Source organism: Sus scrofa, chromosome 15 (genome assembly GCF_054392235.1).
Source record: "Sus scrofa isolate SSC_HxYL_T2T_F1_AM1 chromosome 15, Sscrofa_HxYL_maternal_Yorkshire_Landrace_v2.0, whole genome shotgun sequence".
Classification (NCBI taxonomy): Eukaryota; Metazoa; Chordata; class Mammalia; order Artiodactyla; family Suidae; genus Sus; species Sus scrofa.
The window spans coordinates 152,781,886-152,802,206 of NC_139397.1; the positions used below are offsets into that span (position 1 = coordinate 152,781,886).

The following is a 20,321-nucleotide window of genomic DNA, read 5'->3' on the forward strand; positions in this document are numbered from 1 at the left end:
CAGAGCCTGCCCTGGCCCCCCACAGCCCCTGCTTCTGGTCACCAGGCCTCGGATGAACGTCCCGTAGGCGCCCCCGCCCCACTGAACCCTCCTGCGTCGCCCGGCCTGGCTCCCCACAGCAGCATTTTCACCAGCTGAAATGACCCCTTCATCTCCCTGCTCCCCCCGCCCCCCCAACACTTGAGCAAGAAACTCCAAAAGACCGAAGGGTGGGTCGGGCCCCCTGGATCCAGCGACCTCCCGCAGGCCCTGAGCTGCAGGGGCCCCTGGGAGGCCAGGCTGCCTGGTCCAGGGCAGGGGAGGGGACGGCCCCTTCCCGGGGACCCCATCCGGCCTCCAGGCTTTCTCCCACAGTGGTGACTGGGCTGGCAAGGGCGGTGGGCTGCTGTCCCTCGCCCCCCCGCCCCCCGAGGCCCCTGGCAGCCGGGGCTGGGGGTGGGGTGCTCCGGCTGGAGTGACTCATGTTTCTCGTGGTTTGCCAGCACATTTCTTGAAACCTGTGAAATGCCTGTGACCCAACCGGTTCCACGTGGAGGTCAGAGCCTGGGGCGCAGGCGGGCCACCGCCCGAGACGAGAGGACCGTCACCCTGCCGTGTGCAGGGCCACGCGGCCGCACAGGCTCTGCCAACCGCTCCCGATGTGGCCGAGCTCCGCCGAAGAGAGCTGCAAACACGTGGATGCGGCCAAGGGTGCCGCTGCCCCGCTGCTGCCCCGCAGATGGCACTGCTCCCCGGCCCGCGGGCTCTCCTTCCAGGAGTCAGACGGCGGCGGCAGCCTCGACCTGCCTCTCTCTCGACCTCGGATGCTCCGCCATCCCAGCACCGGCCGGTCCTCGGCAGGAAGCCGACCTGCTCACCTCTAAGGCTCCCGCCCTCGGCCCAGATCTCAGGGCGCTTTGCTTCTCTCCACCCCGGTCACCACGTCTCACGGGGTCAGACGACGGGCTGGCAGGGAGCGCCCACCGGCCAGTCTACCTGGAAGCCACAGCGCTCTGCCCTGACACTGCGCCAGCGGCCGGCGAGGAAAGTGGACACGGAGCCAGCAAGGATGCTCGGGCCGTGGTGCGCGGAGGAGGGCCTGGGGCGTGGAGCACCTGCGCTCGGCGCCCCTCGCTCCTGACCCCCGAGAGGACGGTGAAGCGCGCTTTAAACAAGACGGGCGTGCTGAGGAAAGACGGCTGCCGAGCGGGCTGAGAAGTTTGAAAAATAGGAAGAAAAAGGCCCCACATCAAGTTACCAAAAAACCCAGCCGAGGACAGAACAAGCGGAGCCAGGAGAACCACTCACAAGCCCTTCCGGGCGGCTCCGTCAGGGGCCCGGGGCCCAGAGGGGGTCCCCCCAGGGCTGGCCGCCACCCAGAGCCCCGCCGGGTGCATCCTGGGACGTTCTGGGCTGTAGGGACCGGGTCAGGCCGCGAGCAGTGTTGGGTTCTGCAGCAGCCGCTTCTGGGGCAACGTGGAGCCTATGAGTCCTTAAGGAAAGTGACGTCTCCCAGTCTCAGTGTCCCTCACGCAGGAGCCGGAACACACGCGTCCCCCCAGCAGGCGGGGCCCTAAACCCCTCACACTGCACGTGCCGTTGCTCAGCAAGTCGGGAGCCTGCGCAGACCAGACACTAGGCAACGTGTGGCGTCCAGGCGAGAGGCAGGGCCTCCCCAGGAGGCCGTGAGCGGGAGTCCAGGGGCTGAGGGGAGGGCTCGGGGCCAGAGCAGAGCCTCCAGACCACCTGCCCGGACCACCCCGCCGCACCCTGAGGCTGAACTTAAAGCAGGTGCACGGAAACGCAGCGAACGCAGCCAATGTTTTATGATAACTGCAGACGGAAGGAAACCTGCAGAAACTGTCCACCTGAAACTGTATAAGATTGTGTATCAGCCACACGTCAGTCAACACAAAAAACCCAGGCCCTCAGAAAACGAAGCAAACAAACAAACAAAAGTCCACCTCAGGATAAAGGGAAGTTACACAAGACAGGGAAGGCAGCCACGGTCACCATGGGTGCACGGGTACCTTCTCTGGGCTGTTGTCACGACGGAGGGCGGGGCCGGGCGGGGCGGGCACGGCCGGCCCTGGGGGCTCTGCGATTGATGGACATTTATTTAGTTTGATAACGAAAAAAGGTAACTGCAGAAAGACACATGACAGACTGGAACAGAGCTTCTGCAGCACAGGCCGCAGGACCGATGCTGACAGGCGGGATGCAGGTATGAAGAGGAGCCGGTAGAGAGGGGTGTGGGTGAGCTGCCATCCAACACTGCACTTTAAGGACCCTCGCTGTGTGACCGGCGTGGTGCAGATGGTGGGCACAGGGGCTGGACAGGAAACACAGCCTGGCCAGCACGCCACCCCACACAGTCAGGGGCACCAGCCACACCGCACCGCAGGAACACGGCTCAGGGCGTGTGTAACACACCTTCCGAGCAGGGAAAGTGGAAGATGCACCTTGTTCATAACGACAGAACCGCTCACGGAAACATCAGCTAGACCTCGACCTTCGCACGCATCACGCTGGCCAGAGTGCCCGCGGCCGCGCCCCTGAGCGAAGCGGGGAGGGGCCTGGGGGCTGGTGGGTACCTTCTCCGCTTTTCAGGATGTGCTCATTCTTTTGAAGTGGAAGTTCCACTTTTCGGAAATGTATCCTGCAGAACTGTGAGCAAAGGGACTCGGACTTGTTGACAAAATAAAGACCAGAAAACTGTTACAACTCCTATACTGTTTGCATCTTTGATCTTTACACACTGAAATGGAATGGTAACCACGGTACAACATTAACAGAAAAATAAAGTTAGAGGCCAAAGTGCAAAGTAGGTGCTTTTGCTGACGGAGACTGTACAGACACATCACACACACACACACACACCCCTACACACCCCTACACACCCCTACACACAGCACAGGAGATACTCAGGACACCAGAGAGACCACAGCGGTCACAGGAGCCGTCTCTGCGAAGGAGACTCAGCAGGTGTGCCTTTAATGTGTCCTAAGTACCCATGACTTTCGTGATTTTTTTTTTTTTAATTAAAAGAAAAGCACTCAACGTCATGCTTAAAACTGGTCTCTCTCACCCCTCCTTCCCCCTCCGTCGTCTCAGTAGCATTATTTCAGGCGGTCATCGAGCAGCTATGAAAGTCAGGCCTGAAAGAGATGAGTTCGGGTCTCCCTGGGCGCTTGTCCTGTGAGAAGGGGTCCAAGACCGGCCGACTCCAGAGTCTGAATGAGCCCCTTCTCGAAGGAGAAGCTGCCTGGCACTTAACCACAGGGGCCACCTCTACGGGTTTCTTTGGAAAAGCACAACAAAGCCTTTTACAAAACCTTCCAAACACATTCACACCCATTTTTTAAAGAGCACAAGTTGATGGAAGAGGGCCCCGCACAGGTGTCCCCGCCCTGTGGTGGCCAGAAGTTTGGGGTGGGGGGCACTGCGGGCCTGGAGTGAAGCCTGCTCCCTGCCCGGGCAGTTCGAGAGGCAGGCTGACCAGCCGGCCTGGCCCAGACCGGGGCGGCAGGGCCTTTCCAGGCTGCACCTGACGCACACCAACACACCAGGTGCAGTGTACGCGGCGCCAGCATCGCCCACACCCTCCTCGTTGCCAGGCCACCACCAGGCTGAAACCGCATCAGAGCAAGACACGGACCTGGCAGCGACCGGCCCCTCCCAGACTGCAGAGACCAAGTGGCACGTGTGACAAACGTGGCCGTGCCCTCTTCCCTGGTGACCTCTGTGCACGCTACACGGGCCTGTAACATAAACCGGTAGGACCGCTGGTCAGCTCGCTGGTAGGCAGGGAAGTCTGCGTTTAGTCGCCGCGCCTCATGGGCCTACGAGGGTCAAAGATACCCCGTCTGGTTCTCCACCGGCGGCTGAGCTCTCGGGCCCCGCAGACCCCTCGTCAGGCGGCGGGAATCCTGCTGGGACACGGGCTGTGGACAGGGACCCTGATGTCCAGAGGGCCTGCGGAGACCTGGGCCGGGCCTCAGTCTGCTGTGTCCGTCCAGCCTTGCCCTCCGCACACCCAGGCCCCTCCCTGGCTGTGCCCTGCAGGGCAGCCCTGCCGTCCATCCCTGCCGTCCATCCTGGGCCTGGACCCTGCAGTTCACCTGCTCTTGTGGGCCTGGAGGATGCTGAGGACTGCGGCCTGTGCCCTGCCTGCCGACCAGCTCAGGGCCGGCCCCCAGGAAAGGATGTGACCAACGCTTGCTGAATACATGCCGTGAGGACACAGGTGGCGAGCCTGCTGCTGCTCCGGCTCAGCCACGTTCACGGCCACGGAGCACCCCCCCCCCCCGCCAGGTGCTGGGGGCCGAGCGGACCCAGCTGACCGTGAGGGGACGGGCAAGGCACCCAGCACGAGTGTCCACACCAGGGCCACCGCCAGCCCCGGGGACACGGGCTCTCCGCAGATGGGGACCCTCCCCTGGCACAGCAGTCACAGAAGTCACTGTCGTCAGGCGTCACCGAGGGGTTTTCAGTGACTCACTTGTGTAAAAAGGACCCTACCATGGCCATACTCACTGTACAAACAGGACGGAGCCACCTCAGCGACCCCAACAGGGAAGGATGGGGGGTGGGGGGCGCGTGGCTCCATCTCCCGGTGGCCACACTGGCAGCTGTGCTGCCCTCGAGGGAAAGCAGGCTTCCCGCCAGCTCAGGCCCATGACCCGCCAACTCCGCCCTCTGTTCCAGATCCCCGACCCCTCGGCACTGCAGCACCACAGCCGGGCTGACACCCACTTATCACCAAGAGGCGGTGGCACTGCTGCCCCGTCCCAGACGGGCAGACTTGCTCGGTGAGGCTGTCTGCCTGGGATACGGGGCGGTGGGGGAAGGCAGGTTGACGGCGAGAAACCCACCACACTTCCTGCATCTTAGCAACGGCTGACACTCTGCGATCAGCTGCACACCTGGCCATAGCGCCGGAAGGTGCAGAACCAGGAGAACATTCTAGAAGGAAGAGCTGGAGGAGCGGCCGCAGGAATGAATCCAGGCTTGGTCCACAACTTGGTGCAGGACGATCCAGAAGCTCCGGGCCCCGGACCAGCCCTGGCTTCTCCCGGCTGACGCCCGGCTGCTGTCAGACAATCCTTTTCGGCGCGGCGGAGAGCAGCGACACTCGCGGAGCACAACACAGACGGCGGGCACCATCGTGCCAAGGCACACGTTCTGTCCAAGATGTGGGTCCGGGGCCTGAGTGAGGAGGCCGCCGGTGGACGGGCAAAGGACGGCGCTGGGACAATGACCGGCGGTTTCGCCACCAGCCAGACGTCACGGGGGAGGCAGTTTGAGACGCAAAAAAACCCCAAAGGAACTGAAAAAAACTCACAGCAGCTAATACCTTCAAAACTATAAAGACAAAGCTCTTACTGGAGAAAAAGAAAATCCCCAAATATCATCATCCACGTGATAAAACTCAGTTTGCTTTTAAAAGCGGAAAAGTGGCCCTTCTCCAGTGTCCCCGCGGGCGCGAGTGTCTGCAGCGACGACATCTCCGGTGGCCCTTTGACGCCTCACAGGCCCCGGCAGGACCGTGGACGGGTGCGGGCGCTGGTGGAGTTCCACGATCCCTGACGCAGCCTTCAGGGCTGCGCTCGAGGAGGCTCCGAAACCCCGAGTCAAGGGAGCTGCTGAGCCACGGCCCAGCAGGAGCCACGAGAAGGCGCAGGCAGCAGCCCGCCCGCTGGGTCCCCGAGCGTCCTGCTGGGAGGGAGGGCACCTCCCTGGTATCCATCGTGGGGAAAGGGGTGGGGCCCCGGTTGGGAGCAGGGCCTATGCCTCTGGAGCCAGATTTGGGAGGTGGGCGCGCAGGCAGGCGGTGAGGACAAGCCGGGTGCTTGGAGGTGAGCGGGCACGTCTCGCCGGGCGGACCTGGCCGTGTTTCGTCGGTGCCTTCTTCCCAGGGGGCAGTTTAGAGGTTCCCGCTGTTCCCCGCCGCGTTATGGTCCTGGTGGGTGGGGGTGCTGAGCCTGGCAGGAATAGGTCACTGGGTGGGTGGGGGTGACGCCAGGGTGTCCTAACAGCTTGGGAAAGCAGGAGCGGAAGCCCGCCCCAGCCAGGCCTCCTGTAAGTACCACGCAAACCTCGGCCCAGCTTCTCCTAACAGCCTGGGATGGCACAGCTGGGGGAGACACAGAGCTTCAACTCACAAGGCAGGAGGTGAAGACACTGGATATAAACCTAGGCCGGGGGGGGGCCCCACAGGCCAGGGCAGCGTAACCCCTGAACGTGCCCAGGGGGGCGTCTCATGAATCCAGACAGAAGTGAGTGTCACGCACAGGCCACCACAGCACGGGCGAGGTGAATGGCGAGGCAGCCAGGCCATTTGTGGTCACATGCCCCATAAAAACAGAGGGCGGATCCCCATGGGACCAGCCGAGTGGACGTCACATTTATCAAGGGTGACCACTGTAATTCCGTCAAGGCATTTTGTAACTAAAATCTCTCTTGATGAGGTTTCACATGCCTGGGGCCTCTGCCGAAATGCAGATGCAAATTATTTAGAATTAGTGACATCACGTGTTTGAAAGTAGATGCTTCTGGGACGGCCCAGACACGGCACTCGACGCCCTGAAGTGGTTTGGACACGCCCTCTGAATTCTGGAATTATCAGAATCACTACTGTGTGAGCGACGCCTTTTTAAAAGACGGACTATGCAGCCACTTCTTCCTCAAGCTGCTCCGCAGCCCCGAGCGAGCGGCGTGGGGAGGGGTCTCTCCCACCACATTGACCCGGGGCTGGGTGGTGCTGCTCATCAGCCCCTGCTTCAAGGCAAGACAGAAGGTGTGGACACTTCATTGCCACAGTCCAAGCGTAGGAGCCAGAGGCCACAGGGGGACAAGGCTTGGCGGCCACACAGCCCTGATGGAGGAGCAGGTGGAGGGCAGGTGCCAGTCCAGCAGCATCTGGAATCGCCAGACCCTGCAGCCAACCAGCTGCACCAGGCTCTACATCCTGTGACAGGAGCCGGCTCTGGGTGGTACTGCCCATGCTTCTTGGGACAGGGACAAGCAGAGCTAGCACCTGCCGAGGGTACCTCTTTCTCTTTTTGGAGGGTGGGCATGTGGGGGGGGCGCCTGGGGGCCCTGGGGCAGATGAAGCCCTCTGTCCTCTCCAGGGAGCTCGGGGGAAGAGCCAGGTGTGTCCAGCCAGGAAGCGCCCTCGGAGGGAGGCAGGCGCCTCTGCTCGGCGCCCAGCCCTGCAGGTCCCCCTGAGCTGCTGCTCCAGGGACCATGGGTACCACGCTTGTCACAGCCAGGGTGGGAGGCAGTGCCATGCATGCTGTGGGCCCACTTTACTGATGAGAAACCGAGGCCAGGAGAGCCTGGGGACTCTGCCACGGGGCCCAGAGCTGCAAACCCAGCAGAAGACTGGAGGAGCTGCGGGACCGCCTGGCTCCCCTCCCAGTGGGCCAGCGCGCTGCGCAGGTGCCCGGGGCCTCCTCACCCTGGGGTCTCTCGGAGCCCAGCGCCCTGTTTTGCTGACTGGAGAGACTCTGGTTCACCAAAGCCTCGTCTCCAGAATGGGGTGGGGAGGGCAGCGTGGGAGGGGCGGCCTGACCCCAAAAGGCAGGCGGCCCTTTCTGTGGTGCCCGCAGGCCCTCTAGGGGGACACACAGCCCTTCTCGGCAGACGAGTGACAACCACACGGTCCAACTGGAGAGAAGACAGCAGCTACCCTCTCCCCCTCACCAACCATGGGTTTACAGCTCAAGTGAAACCCTGGCACAGAGGGGCTCTGCCAACCCCTCTGACCGCCGGGTGCCCGTGCTGGGGACGTGGCCGTCCTGCTGTGGCCTCTCCCATCCACACCGGGGATGAGCGTCCAGTCCCACGGGGGCTGAGCTGGACCTCCCTCCCCCAGCTCCAGCGCTGGATGGGCCTGCCACCTGCCCTCCCCTGGGCACAGCTCAGCCGGGGGCCCTCGCCGCCATCCTCAGGTCGGACCAACACCTCACCCGGGGGAAGAAGCTGCTTTACAGCATTTCCGTCCAGAACAGGCGAAAAGCTTTGGATCACACAAAATTCATGTTTATGAAGAAAAAGCCGTGACACAGACCCACCTCCATTAAACAGGCGCCCGGCCCTTTCCACACGGCCCTGCGGCCGTGGACTACACCTGCCGCCTCTGAGACCGGGCACCCCCACCCTACCCCGCCTGCCGCAGCCAGGCCCTCACTTCTGGGGCGGGGGGGGGCAAAGCTTCCAGAAGCCCCTTCTCTGTCCCCACCCGCCGTCCATGTACTGCCCATGACCCGTGCGATCCTGGCTCAGAGTCACTGCCTGCTGGAACCATCGCCGCTGGAGGAGGCCAGGGAACTGGACACCCTGCCTGTGTCTTAACACCCACCTTCAGCTTTGAGAGGGAGCAACCCTGAGGCGTCTCTGTAGGACACAGAGACCTTCTTCCCAGTCTGGGACCCCCGGCCACTCCCCGGCTCTGCCAAGAGCGGGCAGTGAGGGCCAAAGTCTAGCTGGCTCGCTCACAGAAAGGACCAGAGGCCCGTGGCAGGGCTGCTGTGTCCCTTGGCTCAGCAGGGGGCCCTTTGGGCTGGGACAGCACACGGCACAGGCCACCAAAAGGCCAGTGGGCTTGATCGTTGTTTAAAAGCGAGTTTGAAGCCGGAAGCGAGGGTCACAGGGCCTGGGTTTAGCAGCTGCGGCCAGCCGGCCAGGCAGGCGCCCCGAGGCCCCGTCCCGCAGCTCGGCTCCGCTGCACCCGCCCCCCAGCGCGGCCCCACACTGACCTGTCTTTCTGAGCGGAAAGTCATCTTTGGCGTCATACATGCCCAGGACCGGGTGGTTGTAGGAGGCGGACACCCCGCTCTGGGGCGGGGAGCTCTGGTCCAGGGAGCTGTGCTGTGTCTTCCTGGAGGAAAAGGCAGGACAAAGGCTTAGTCACCTGCCGGCCCCGACACGTCCCCCCAGCTCACGGCCGGCCTCCAGGCATTGGCCTGCCCTCCAGGGCCAGACTGGCAGGATGAAGACCTGACACTGAACAAGGAACAGATGCCACCCTCCCCTGGCCCTGTCCAGGCCGGCCGGCGAGGGGAGCGGGGCCTGCACCACCGCACCGGGGTCCTGTGCCCGATCCGTGCAGCCCCTTCCTCTCGGGCGTCCCCTGACCCAGTCAGTTCTCAGGCCAAAGGGAAGGGGAACCACGCCACCCGGGGCCTGTCCTTGGGGCGCAGGAGCAGAAGGAGACAGGCGGGCTCCAGGTGCAGGGAGACAGGTGTGCCGGAGGCAGCCGAGACCTGGTGGGGACAAGCGCTGGTGACGTCCGGGCCCTTGAGCGCAGGAGCTGCATGGGGACTTCCCTTTGGCAGAAGGGCCTCCTTGGGGACGGTCACTCCCAGGCACCTCCCATCCTTGAGGGGGTGGCAGCAACCCACCCTCTGCCCTGGGAGCTGACCACAAATTTCACTTCCTTACGGGCAGCGGGCACAACTCAGAATCCCCAAGGTGACTGCACGGGGTGGGGGTGGGGATCAGGCCTCGGGATGGGGGGTCAGGCCATGCTCAGCGGGACCCCCACAAACGTTCTTTGGTGGGGCCGCCGCCGAGTCCTGCTGGAAGCGTGAAGGTGTCATGAATCCTGTGTCTTCAAACTGCGTCATCCGCTTAATGACTTGAAACACACTTGCCACCCGACTTCTCGGAATTTGCTAACCTATCTATCGGAGTCCACGGCACTCACATCCGCGCACCTGGTGTTATGTGAACTAAGCGTGTGAGCGTTTAAATGCTCACAGGTGGATATTTAAATACTGGAGAGCAAATCTGTGCAAAGACCAGGGCGATTGCAGAGCCCAGCCCCACGGTCACAGCCCGTGAGGCACAGCCTGTGAGCACTGTGGGCGGCAGCCCCGCCAAGCACACGCCGCCCCCATCAGGACGCAGGACGCACGAGGGCCCAGGCCAGGGGCTCAGGGCGGCTCATCACGTCTTTCCAGCCGGCCCACCTCGCACAGCCCATCAAAGGTCTGACGGCAACTCTCGACAGTGTCACCCCCTGAGGTCACGGCCTCCAGAGAGCAGCCCTTGGTGGCTCTCCCGCCCTCCTTCAATGCCAGGTTACAACCTGGGGGAAGTTCACTCTCTCCTCCGTAAGAAACCTGCAAAGGGCTGTGTGTGTCGTCTGTGACTATAAAAAATAGGCTGCTGTTAACAAAATATTACTATAGGGAACAGTAACAACTGTCATTATACTTTCTTTTTTGGTCTCTTTAGGGCCACATCCACGGCACACAGAGGTTCCCAGGCTGGGGGTCGCATCGGAGCTGTAGCCACCAGCCTACACCACAGCAAGGCGGGATCTGAGCCACGTCTGCAACCGACACCACAGCTCACGGCAATGCCGGGTCCTTCCCCCACCGAGCGAGGCCAGGGATCGAACCTGCGTCCTCCTGGATCCTAGTCAGGTTCGCTTCCGCTGTGCCACGACAGGAACTCCCTGTCATCATACTTGAATGATGGAGTTGGTTTGTAATTAAGCCAGAAGTTTGGCGCTAATAGATTTTCTCTTCTGCCTGGATCTCTTGAGATGCGGGCAGTCTTCAAATCCTCACTTTCTTGTCTGGCCTTGAAATGAGCAAGAAGGAGCCCGATGGCGTGGATCGGCGGCAGTGCAGCCGCAGAGCTCTCGGCAGACCAGGGCCGCCCTCGAGAGTGAGCTCTGGGGCCAGACGTCAGAAGGGTGACTTGGCTCACAGACAGCAGCCCAGAGCTCCCGACCCTGCAGAACCAGCGCATCCCCCAGGTCCCCATGGCACACGCCTCCTCCAGGGCCTGAGGGTGGGGGCTCTCACGGAAAATGTGCCACCTGCCCTCGGGGGTGGGGGGGGGCACCAGTTCCTGTCACACTCATACAGCCCCCAGTGTGCAAGGTTCTGCCCATGAGAGCCGAAGCCACGTCCTGTCCCTGCTGTGTGTGCTCACAAGCTCACACCCTCACCCCATTCACACACTCACCCTACCCAGCCTCACTCCAGTTACACACTCACCCCAATTACACACTCGCGCCACCACCCTCACACTCACCCCAGTTACACATTCACCCCACTCGCCCTCACACTCACCCCACAGAAACCCCTGCTTGGCATCACCCCACCCCATCCTCCCTCCACAGTCGCAGCCCCCCCACCCCACGTACACACGCACGGGGGGCAGGACCCGCAGAGCTGCTCTTCTGTCCAGCTCAGCCCTGACCCTAAACTCCTCCCGGGAGGAGGCTGCCCTGCGGTGTCCCTGCCGAGAGCGCAGCTGATGCACGCGGCGCCTTGTCTTAAAGACAGTCCTTACTGATGCAGACGGAAAACAAATTCGCTCTCTCTAAACGTTACTCTGATTGGAACACAGAATAAAACAAAACAGCAACTTCACCATTAGCAGTCTATCGACAACTGGCCTTTCCCATTAGCTCAGACTGATGCAGGTGACTGAAAATAATACATGACTGACACAGCACTGTCCCACAGAAATAAGCAGGCTACGCCTGCGGTTTGAGCCTTTCTCATGCCGCCTCAGAGGGAACAAAAGGAGCCGTGAAATTAACATCCACATCTCCACAAGCAGAGACCCAAATCCTATCATTTCAGCCTGGAGTCCAAGTGAAAAGCATGCAGGAAGTCCTTCCACTCTTCGTTCACACCCAGCCTCTGAGACAGGGTGTGTCTCACATTTCTAGCTGTCTCCACAACGGCCCTTTCCAAGGCCCAGGAGCCCACATGCTCGTGGCTGCCAGGACAGACGGCTCTGTCTTACACCATGAGTTTGAAGCTGGCCGTTTTGACACATGCGTACCGTGGAACCGGCCCCCTAATAACAAGAGATCAGGGCCCCCCCCACAGGAAGTCCCCTCTGCAGGCACGCACCATCACCCGGCCCCCTGCCACGCGGGCTGCCTGGCACTGAGGAGCGGCTGTGCTGACTCTGGAACTGCAGGCAAAGGGCAGGGCAAGGCACAGACTTCTCTTTGTCCAAGACTCCCTGGCACTGCTGCAGGTGCGCCTGCTGCCCTGGGCCTCACTGAGCTGCAGATTAGGCATGGTGCCCACCATTGTACCAGTCACCTGTTGGCAAGTACTGGTCTCCATCAGGACTCAGGAGCACCACCTCACCCTCGTCTCCATTAGTACTCGGAGTACACCTGACCCCTGTGTCTCCGTCAGTACTCGGGAGTACAATGGACTCTCGCCTCCATCAGTACTCAGAGTACACCGGACCCTCGTCTCCATCAGTACTCGGGAGTACACCGGACCCTCGTTTCCATCAGTACTCGGGAGTACATGGGACCCTCGTCTCCATCAGGACTCAAGAGTACACCTGACCCTCGTCTCCATCAGTACTCGGGAGTACACCGGACCCTCGTCTCCATCAGTACTCGGGAGTACACCTGACCCTCATCTCCATCAGTACTCGGGAGTACACCGGACCCTCGTTTCCATCAGTACTCGGGAGTACACCGGACCCTCGTCTCCATCAGGACTCAGAGTACACCGGACCCTCGTCTCCATCAGTACTCGGGAGTACACGGGACTCTCGTCTCCATCAGGATTCAGAGTACACCTGACCTTCATCTCCATCAGTACTCGGGAGTACACCGGACCCCCGTCTCCATCAGCACTTGGAGTACACCGGACCTTTGTCTCCATCAGTACTCGGGAGTACACGGGACCCTCGTCTCCATCAGGACTCAGAGTACACCTGACCCTCGTCTCCATCAGTACTCAGAGTACACCGGATCCTCCTCTCCATCAGCACTCGGGAGTACACCGGACCCTCGTCTCCATCAGGACTCAGAGTACACCTGACCCTCATCTCCATCAGTACTTGGAGTACACCTGACCTTCATCTCCATCACGACTCAGAGTACACCGGACCCTCGTCTCCATCAGTACTCGGGAGTACACGGGACCCTCGTCTCCATCAGGACTCAGAGTACACCTGACCCTCGTCTCCATCAGTACTCGGGAGTACACCGGACCCCCGTCTCCATCAGGACTCAGAGTACACCTGACCCTCATCTCCATCAGTACTCGGGAGTACACGGGACCCTTGTCTCCATCAGGACTCAGAGTACACCGGACCCTCGTCTCCATCAGTACTCGGGAGTACACCGGACCCCCGTCTCCATCAGGACTCAGAGTACACCTGACCTTCATCTCCATCAGTACTCGGGAGTACACGGGACCCTCGTCTCCATCAGGACTCAGAGTACACCTGACCCTCGTCTCCATCAGTACTCAGAGTACACCGGATCCTCCTCTCCATCAGTACTCGGGAGTACACCGGACCCTCATCTCCATCAGGATTCAGAGTACACCTGACCCTCGTCTCCATCAGTACTCAGGAATACACCAGACTCTCGTCTCCATTAGTACTTGGAATACACCTGACCCTCGTCTCCATCAGTACTTGGAGTACACCTGACCTTCGTCTCCATCAGGACTCAGAGTACACCGGACCCTCGTCTCCATCAGTACTCGGGAGTACACGGGACCCTCGTCTCCATCAGGACTCAGAGTACACCTGACCCTCATCTCCATCAGTACTCGGGAGTACACCGGACCCCCGTCTCCATCAGGACTCAGAGTACACCTGACCTTCATCTCCATCAGTACTCGGGAGTACACCGGACCCCCGTCTCCATCAGGACTCAGAGTACACCTGACCCTCATCTCCATCAGTACTCGGGAGTACACTGGACCCTCGTCTCCTGATCAGGAGTACACCGGACCCCCGTCTCCATCAGGACTCAGAGTACACCTGACCTTCATCTCCATCGGTACTCGGGAGTACACCGGACCCTCATCTCCATCAGTACTTGGGAGTACACGGGACCCTCATCTCCATCAGTACTCGGGAGTACACGGGACCCTCATCTCCATCAGTACTCGGGAGTACACCTGACCTTCATCTTTATCAGCACTCGAGAGTACACCTGACCCTCGTTTCCATCAGTACTCAGGAATACACCAGACTCTCGTCTCCATTAGTACTTGGAATACATCTGACCCTCGTCTCCATCAGTACTCAGAGTACACCGGACCCTCATCTCCATCAGTACTTGAGAGTACACGGGATCCTCGTCTCCATCAGCACTTGGAGTACACAAGACCCTCGTCTCCATCAGTACTCGGGAGTACATCGGACCCTTGTCTCCATCAGCACTTGGAGTACACAAGACCCTCGTCTCCATCAGTACTCAGAGTATACCTGACCCTGGTCTTTCATTCCTTGGTGATGGTGAATAAAGGTGCTATGACCTTGAGAGCACAAGTCTCTGCATGGATGGAAGACTGTATTTCTCTTAGGAAATTACCTGGGTGGACTGGGTCATTGGGTAGGTGTGGGCTTACCTTTCTAGGAAACTGCCACAGTGCTGTGCCACTTCAGTGCCCACTGGCCATCTGTAGGAGCCCAAGGACTCCACACTTTTGCCAATGCTGGATTTGCTAAACTTCAACCCTTCCTGTGGATGTGAAGGGGCCCCTCAATGCACATTGCATCTCCCCAGTGACTAATGAACCTTTCTCATGTACTTCTTGCCCATTTGCATATCTTATTCTGTGAGGTATTGGTTCACATCTTTTGCCTGTGCTTTTTCAGCAGCTTGTTTTTTGGTCATTGAATTGTAGGAGCTCTTTATATATTTTGGCTCGAGTGCTCTGTCAGTCACAGGTGTTGTGAATTCTTTTTTCCTATCTGTGCCTTGTCTTTTTTATTTTCTTTTATTTTTATTTTCTTGTCTTACTTTATTTTCTGGTGCTTTTCAAGGCGTGAAAGTTTTTAATTTTGATTAGGCTTATGTCTTTGGCTTAGAGTTGATGGTTTTAGTATTCTAAAAACACTGTCTATCTCCTCACCAGGGTCATGAAAACTTTCTCCTATATTTCCTTATGGAAGTTTTAACAATTTAGCTTTATGGTCAGGCCTGTGGCATTCGAGCTGGCCATCGTGTGTGTGCGACGCCAGAGTGAAAGTGCAGTTCTTGCCCTAAGAAGATGAATTATCCAGCAGTTTTGCCGTCACACAGCAAGTAAGTGTGGTCCGTGATTGGGTTTGGTTTGGGTAACAAGACAAGAAAGCTGCCAAACCCAAAGTCAACAAATCTGTCCTCAATGGACTCTGCTGAGGTGAGTCCTCCCCCAGTGCAGCCTGTGGGCCCCTGGCCCTTGGGGAAGAAGGACCTCCTGGCCACATGCTGGAACCAGGGCAAGTGAGCCTTGTGCAGATGGGGCCTGATCCAGGCTGCCCATGCTCCCCGTGTCCATCTTCCTGGGACCTGCCCCCAGGCCTGGGCACCTAGCTGGTCCCCACCTCCCAGATGCGCCCCCTCCTCCCCAAAGCCCTTGCCCCCTGCAACCTCTTGGCAGCTCTGCCGAGACACCTCCTCCCCTGCAGCTCCCACGATGGGAGATGATGCACCTTCTCAGCCCACGGGCTCTGGCCTCTGCTCACGTGCAAGCCCCTCCTCCTGGCCTCTGTGCCTGCCAGGCTGGTCTTGGTAGTCCTGGCACCGGCTGCCCCCATCTGCCTCCATGTCACTGTGGCCACCATCTAAGAACTGAGGGGTGGTCTCCAGCGCCTACCACCCAAGCTTTTGAAACCCCCCCACTGATATCGCCTCCCCAGGACAGGTCCTGCCCAGAAACAGCTCCTGGCACTTGCCCACCCACAAATCACACCTTCTAAATGTTTCCTTCCAGCCACCTCAGCCTCCCTCCTGGCGAGGACCTGGGGGCACCTCGCCCCCTTTGCCCTCAGGGCTCCTCCCAGGTGGTCCCTGGACTGCCGCCACCACCACCCCCGCCCCGCTTGGCTTCTCTTCTGCCCTTTCCAGCTCAACACCACAACACCATCTCAACCCCGACCCAACCTGTGCGTCGCGTGGCATCCGCCTGGCCACCCCCCGAGGGGGAACAACGGTGCTGTCCCACAGCAAACCCAGGGCTGTTGCTAGAGGGGAGACCACGGATTGGGGCCACAGAACTTGCCCCGGATCCCCACTCACTGTCCCTCCGGGGCGCACGGCTGTCATTCGTGACTTTTCAGGGACCACTGGTGCCCTCAGCGCTCTGGGAGCTGAGCCGCTGGCTGAAAGGCATAACCGCCGGCCACCTGCTTGCTATGCGTGCAGCCTGCATGGGTGCGCGGCACCCAGAGACAGCCTGGGAATACAAATACCTTCCAGGCTGTGTTATAATAACTAGTGTCACCTACTGAAGCAAATGGGCTCCTTGCAATGGGACCTGGTGGCATTTGAGCACAAACCGTCATCCGCCTTGGGGCTCTAGAAGACAGGCATCTTTTCGCCAGTGTATGTGTGATAATCACACTTTCATTTGTGACAACTACCCTAGGAGGGCTCTTCCAGAATGAAGTGACCCTTGGACGTAGCAGAAAACTACACTCAAAGCAAAGATCTGTAAGGCGCCCTTGACCATGGCTTAACGCCACACGACACCATGACTCCACCTGCACCCAGACCTGTGTCAATGGCCGGGCCTCTGAGCCGCACACGGGCCTGGAGGAAAGACCCCCAAACACGACTCTCGCCATCGAGTTAAAGACTCAAGGCTCATCAGCTCTGAGCATGAACGAGGCACTTTTGTGGTCTCTGTCAGTTAGGTGGGCTCTGGGAGAGGGTTCTTAGTCGAAAAACAATACAGCTACCACAGGCGCTTCTGACTTGAATAAAATATTCCGTAGGTGCATGTGGACAATGTAGACCAGAGTTCCGGGAAAAGGGGTTCCTTCTGTGGCCAAAAAAAGAGCACGAGAAGCCAAGAATAAGGGTCAGGCACTGGCTCCACGAGCATGTGTTTAATGTTTGTTTAAAGATAGGCCCGGCTAGGAACCATGAGGTTGCGGGTTCGATCCCTGGCCTCGCTCAGTGGGTTAAGGATCTGGTGTTGCCGTGAGCTGTGGTGTAGGTCGCAGACGTGGCTCGGATCTGGCGTTGCTGTGGCTGTGGTGTAGGCCGGCAGTGACAGCTCTGATTCGACCCTTAGCCTGGGAACCTCCATATGCCGCAGGAGCACACCTAGCAAAGGCAAAAAGGCAAAAAAATAAAAATAAAGACAGGCCCGGGGTTCCTGCTGTGGCTCAGTGGGTTATGAACCTGATGAATCTCCCTGAGGATGCAGGTTCGATTCCTGGCCTCGCTCAGCAGGTTACAGATCCGGCGTTGCTGCGAGCTGCGGGGCAGGTTGCAGATGTGGCTTGGATCCCGCGTTGCTGTGGCCGTGGTGAGATCGGCAGCTATAGCTCCGATGAGAGCCCTAGCCTGGGAACTTCCATATGCCGCAGGTGCAGCCCCAGAACGAAAAAAGGGCAGGTCTCTGCACATCTGGATGACCGCCACATGTGGTAACCACCAGACCGCTTTGGTCCGACCACGGGTGCTGCTGCACTCGGGGGCTCCTAATTCCATGTCCTCCCACCTGCCTGCCAGGGCGAAGAGCGGACTGTCCCTCAAAGCCGTCCACGGGTCACGCGACCTGGGCCTGGGGGTGACGCATGCCCCTCCACTTACCCGTACCAGTAGCGGGGGTCGCTGGACATGCAGTGGTTCAGGTTCCGGTGGGCCAGCGCCTTCTTTTTGTTGAGGACAAACTCTTGTAGCTTCATCTTCACTTCCGTGCTGGCCACGGCACCTGGCACGGGAGAAAGCGGAGACGGTGACTCGAGGCTCTGCGGCGGGGGGCGCTCATCCACGTGCCAGCACAGGCAGCACAGGGATGGAGAGGGCGGGATTCCCATTCGGGACCCTGCCGAGGACGAGGGGAGGACTTCAGAGACCTTCTTCCCGGAGTAGTTACATAACTGCATTCTATTTAAAATGCAGATGCCACCAGCACACAAACCTACTGCTTCCCCGCACAAACCCACCGCTGAAGGAAGTTTTCTTATTCTTACATAAAGCGAGGTCCCGAATGAGGGACTGGAGGCAGGGTGCTTTCCTCCTCACTGCAGCCAGAAAGGAGAGGCTCAGCGGAAAAGGCTCTGTGCAACCTTAAGCATCACACCCGGGACCAGCGTGAAAGGGCGCCGGGAAGCCTGGCCTCCACTGCCCTGCGGACTCGGCTCCGGGCCCTGTCCAGCCCATCAGAGGGAGGTTTCTGTTCTTTCCAGCCTCCAGTCACCTACTTGGGAAAAGAGCTTTTGGGCGCAAGTTGGACTCAAGCTGAAAGCTTGTGTCGTGTGGCTTTTCTGGTGGTGGCGGCCGTAATTCTCAGCCCCACCTCCATCAGTACTCGGGAGCACACCTGACCCTGGTCCCCATCAGCACTCAGAAGAAATACCTGTCTGTGCCCCCGGCTCCTGGCACAGAGCTCCTCAAACCCTGGTGAATTCCTAATGATCAGGCGCTAGAAGCATCGCCCTAATGGGGCGAATCTGGGAGGGACCTGGATTGGGGCTGTCACCAGGAACACCAAGCCACAAGGAGAAGCTTGGGATCCTCAGCTCCACCCCATCCTCCAGGGACGGGGAGACGGGCTGGAAGGGGACCGAGTGACCACGGCCATGTGAGGAGGCCTCCCCGAAGCCCCACCTGCAGGGGTTCAGAGGCCTTCCGGATGGTGCAAACATCCACACCAGGAGGGGACCCCAAGTGCACGGAGCCGGAGGCTCCTGCGCTGGCGGCCCTGCCAGGCCGTGCCCTGCCTTCACCTGGCTGTTCCTCCTCTGATGGGGCTGAGCCCGTAACCTCTGGGCAGACAGGGTCAGGACCGAGGGAAGCGGGAGCATCCAACACCAGGGCACTGCCTGCTGGGGGAGGCGTCCGCGGGTCCGTGACCGGACGTGTCAGAGCGAAGAGCTCGGTGGAGTGGGGCGTCCGGGCGAAAAAGCGAAGGAGAAACACCGGACAAGAGAGCGGGTCTTCCCAACACGGGATGGAAAACGAGGTTTGGTCCTGAGTCGGATGCGCAAGGGCTTGTTTTTATGGAGTCCCCTCTCGTTTCTTCACCGTGATTCCGCCACTTCCTGGAAGCTTTGAAATCCGTCTTTTCACTGGTTTGGGAACTACTCAGCTTCACTTCATCCTCGTTTTCCTGGGATTGGATTGACTCATTTAGTTGTTTGCCATTATTATTTTTTCACGTTTCACGCTGATGTACGTGAAGTGGACTTTGGTGGATGAGGTGCTACAGATTTTGATGAACTGCTCATAAGTTAATATCGCTACAGGAAGAGTTCTCTCCTTCCTCGCATTCCGGCTACATCGGTCATTATTCACAAGCTGAATCTCTGGCTGGCTGGAAACAGGCCTGCGTTACAGGCAGCGGCCCACTGTGGCCGTTTCAGGACAGACTTCAGCACGTCCTGGACGAGGGTCAGGCAGAAGGAACCCTCAGAAACAGGGTCCCCCGTGGCTGCAGCGCTGCCTGAACTCGACCAGCCAGGAAGCACAAGGACAGCGCCCCACACGGAGTCCGAGTGCGTCTAGCAGGTGATCAGGACACAGGGGCTTTGTTCAGGCTTCTTGGCATCCGAGGAACCCAGCTCTTGTCACTTAAGCAGAGAAGCTCACCTGGGCTCCGTGGGTTAAGAAACCTCGTGCACACGGGTGTGCCAGCCACGGGCAGAGCGGCCCGGACCTGGGGTTGCAGACCCGGGGACACGCAGCAGAAAGGGACACGGGCAGAGTGACCAGAGCAGGTGGCAGGATGTGACCCAGAGACCGGAGGGATAAAACCCCACCTCCGCTTTTGAGAAGGCCCCGTCCCTCCAAAGGCAGCCAGTGCTGGACTCCGACCCCTCTGAACACTTTCAGCCTAACTGGCCCGTCTGAAAATCACACACTCACAGAAACACCGAAATCTGCCTAAAATGTGCCGGCCACACAGGTGCCTGGCATTCAGGCGGACGCCTGAGAAAGCGTGCAAAGGGCTGACCCCATCAGGACGCAAAGTGCCTCGAAGCCAGGAGGGAGGGCGGGGGGCCAGGGGGCCTTTAAGCAGCGACGGGTGTGCAGGGAGTGTGCCAGCGAAGGCCGACCCCGCCAGGAAGAAGCGGGAGCAGGACGAGGGGCTGGGGCTCCAGTGCGGCTGGCAGTGCAGTGACCGGCCAGCGCCCAGGACAGGAGGGCAACCCCCAGGGCCTGTTTGGGAGGTCGGCCTCCAGGTCCTTCCAGAAGGACGGGGGCGGGGGGGGATGACAGAGCAGGACAGGCAGCAGGGACTCAGGGCACAGGACCCGACCACCTGGTGCCGGTGAGCCAACCACCCAGAAAGTGCCCTTCCCCGGGGACGCGCCCTCCTTGCGGAATGGAACAACGGGCTTGCAGCGCAGGCTCCTGGGCTCCGAGGAGGGACAAG

At 59.8% G+C, this 20,321-nt stretch overlaps 1 protein-coding gene across 10 annotated transcripts in view; it reads right to left on the reverse strand.

The window, feature by feature from the left end:
• Window positions 1–20,321, reverse strand: part of HDAC4 (histone deacetylase 4) — a 275,503-nt gene that overhangs the window by 62,435 nt on the left and 192,747 nt on the right. For all 10 annotated transcript variants that reach the window (XR_014829177.1, XM_021075899.2, XM_021075896.2 and 7 more), the window contains 2 exons: window positions 17,534–17,654; window positions 8,742–8,863 (listed from right to left, as the gene is read on the reverse strand). Coding sequence is in view for 9 of the 10 variants with exons in the window: in XM_021075899.2 (XP_020931558.1) it covers window positions 8,742–8,863; window positions 17,534–17,654 (243 nt within the window). In the remaining variant the exon portion in view is untranslated. The remainder of the gene's footprint in view (window positions 1–8,741; window positions 8,864–17,533; window positions 17,655–20,321) is intronic.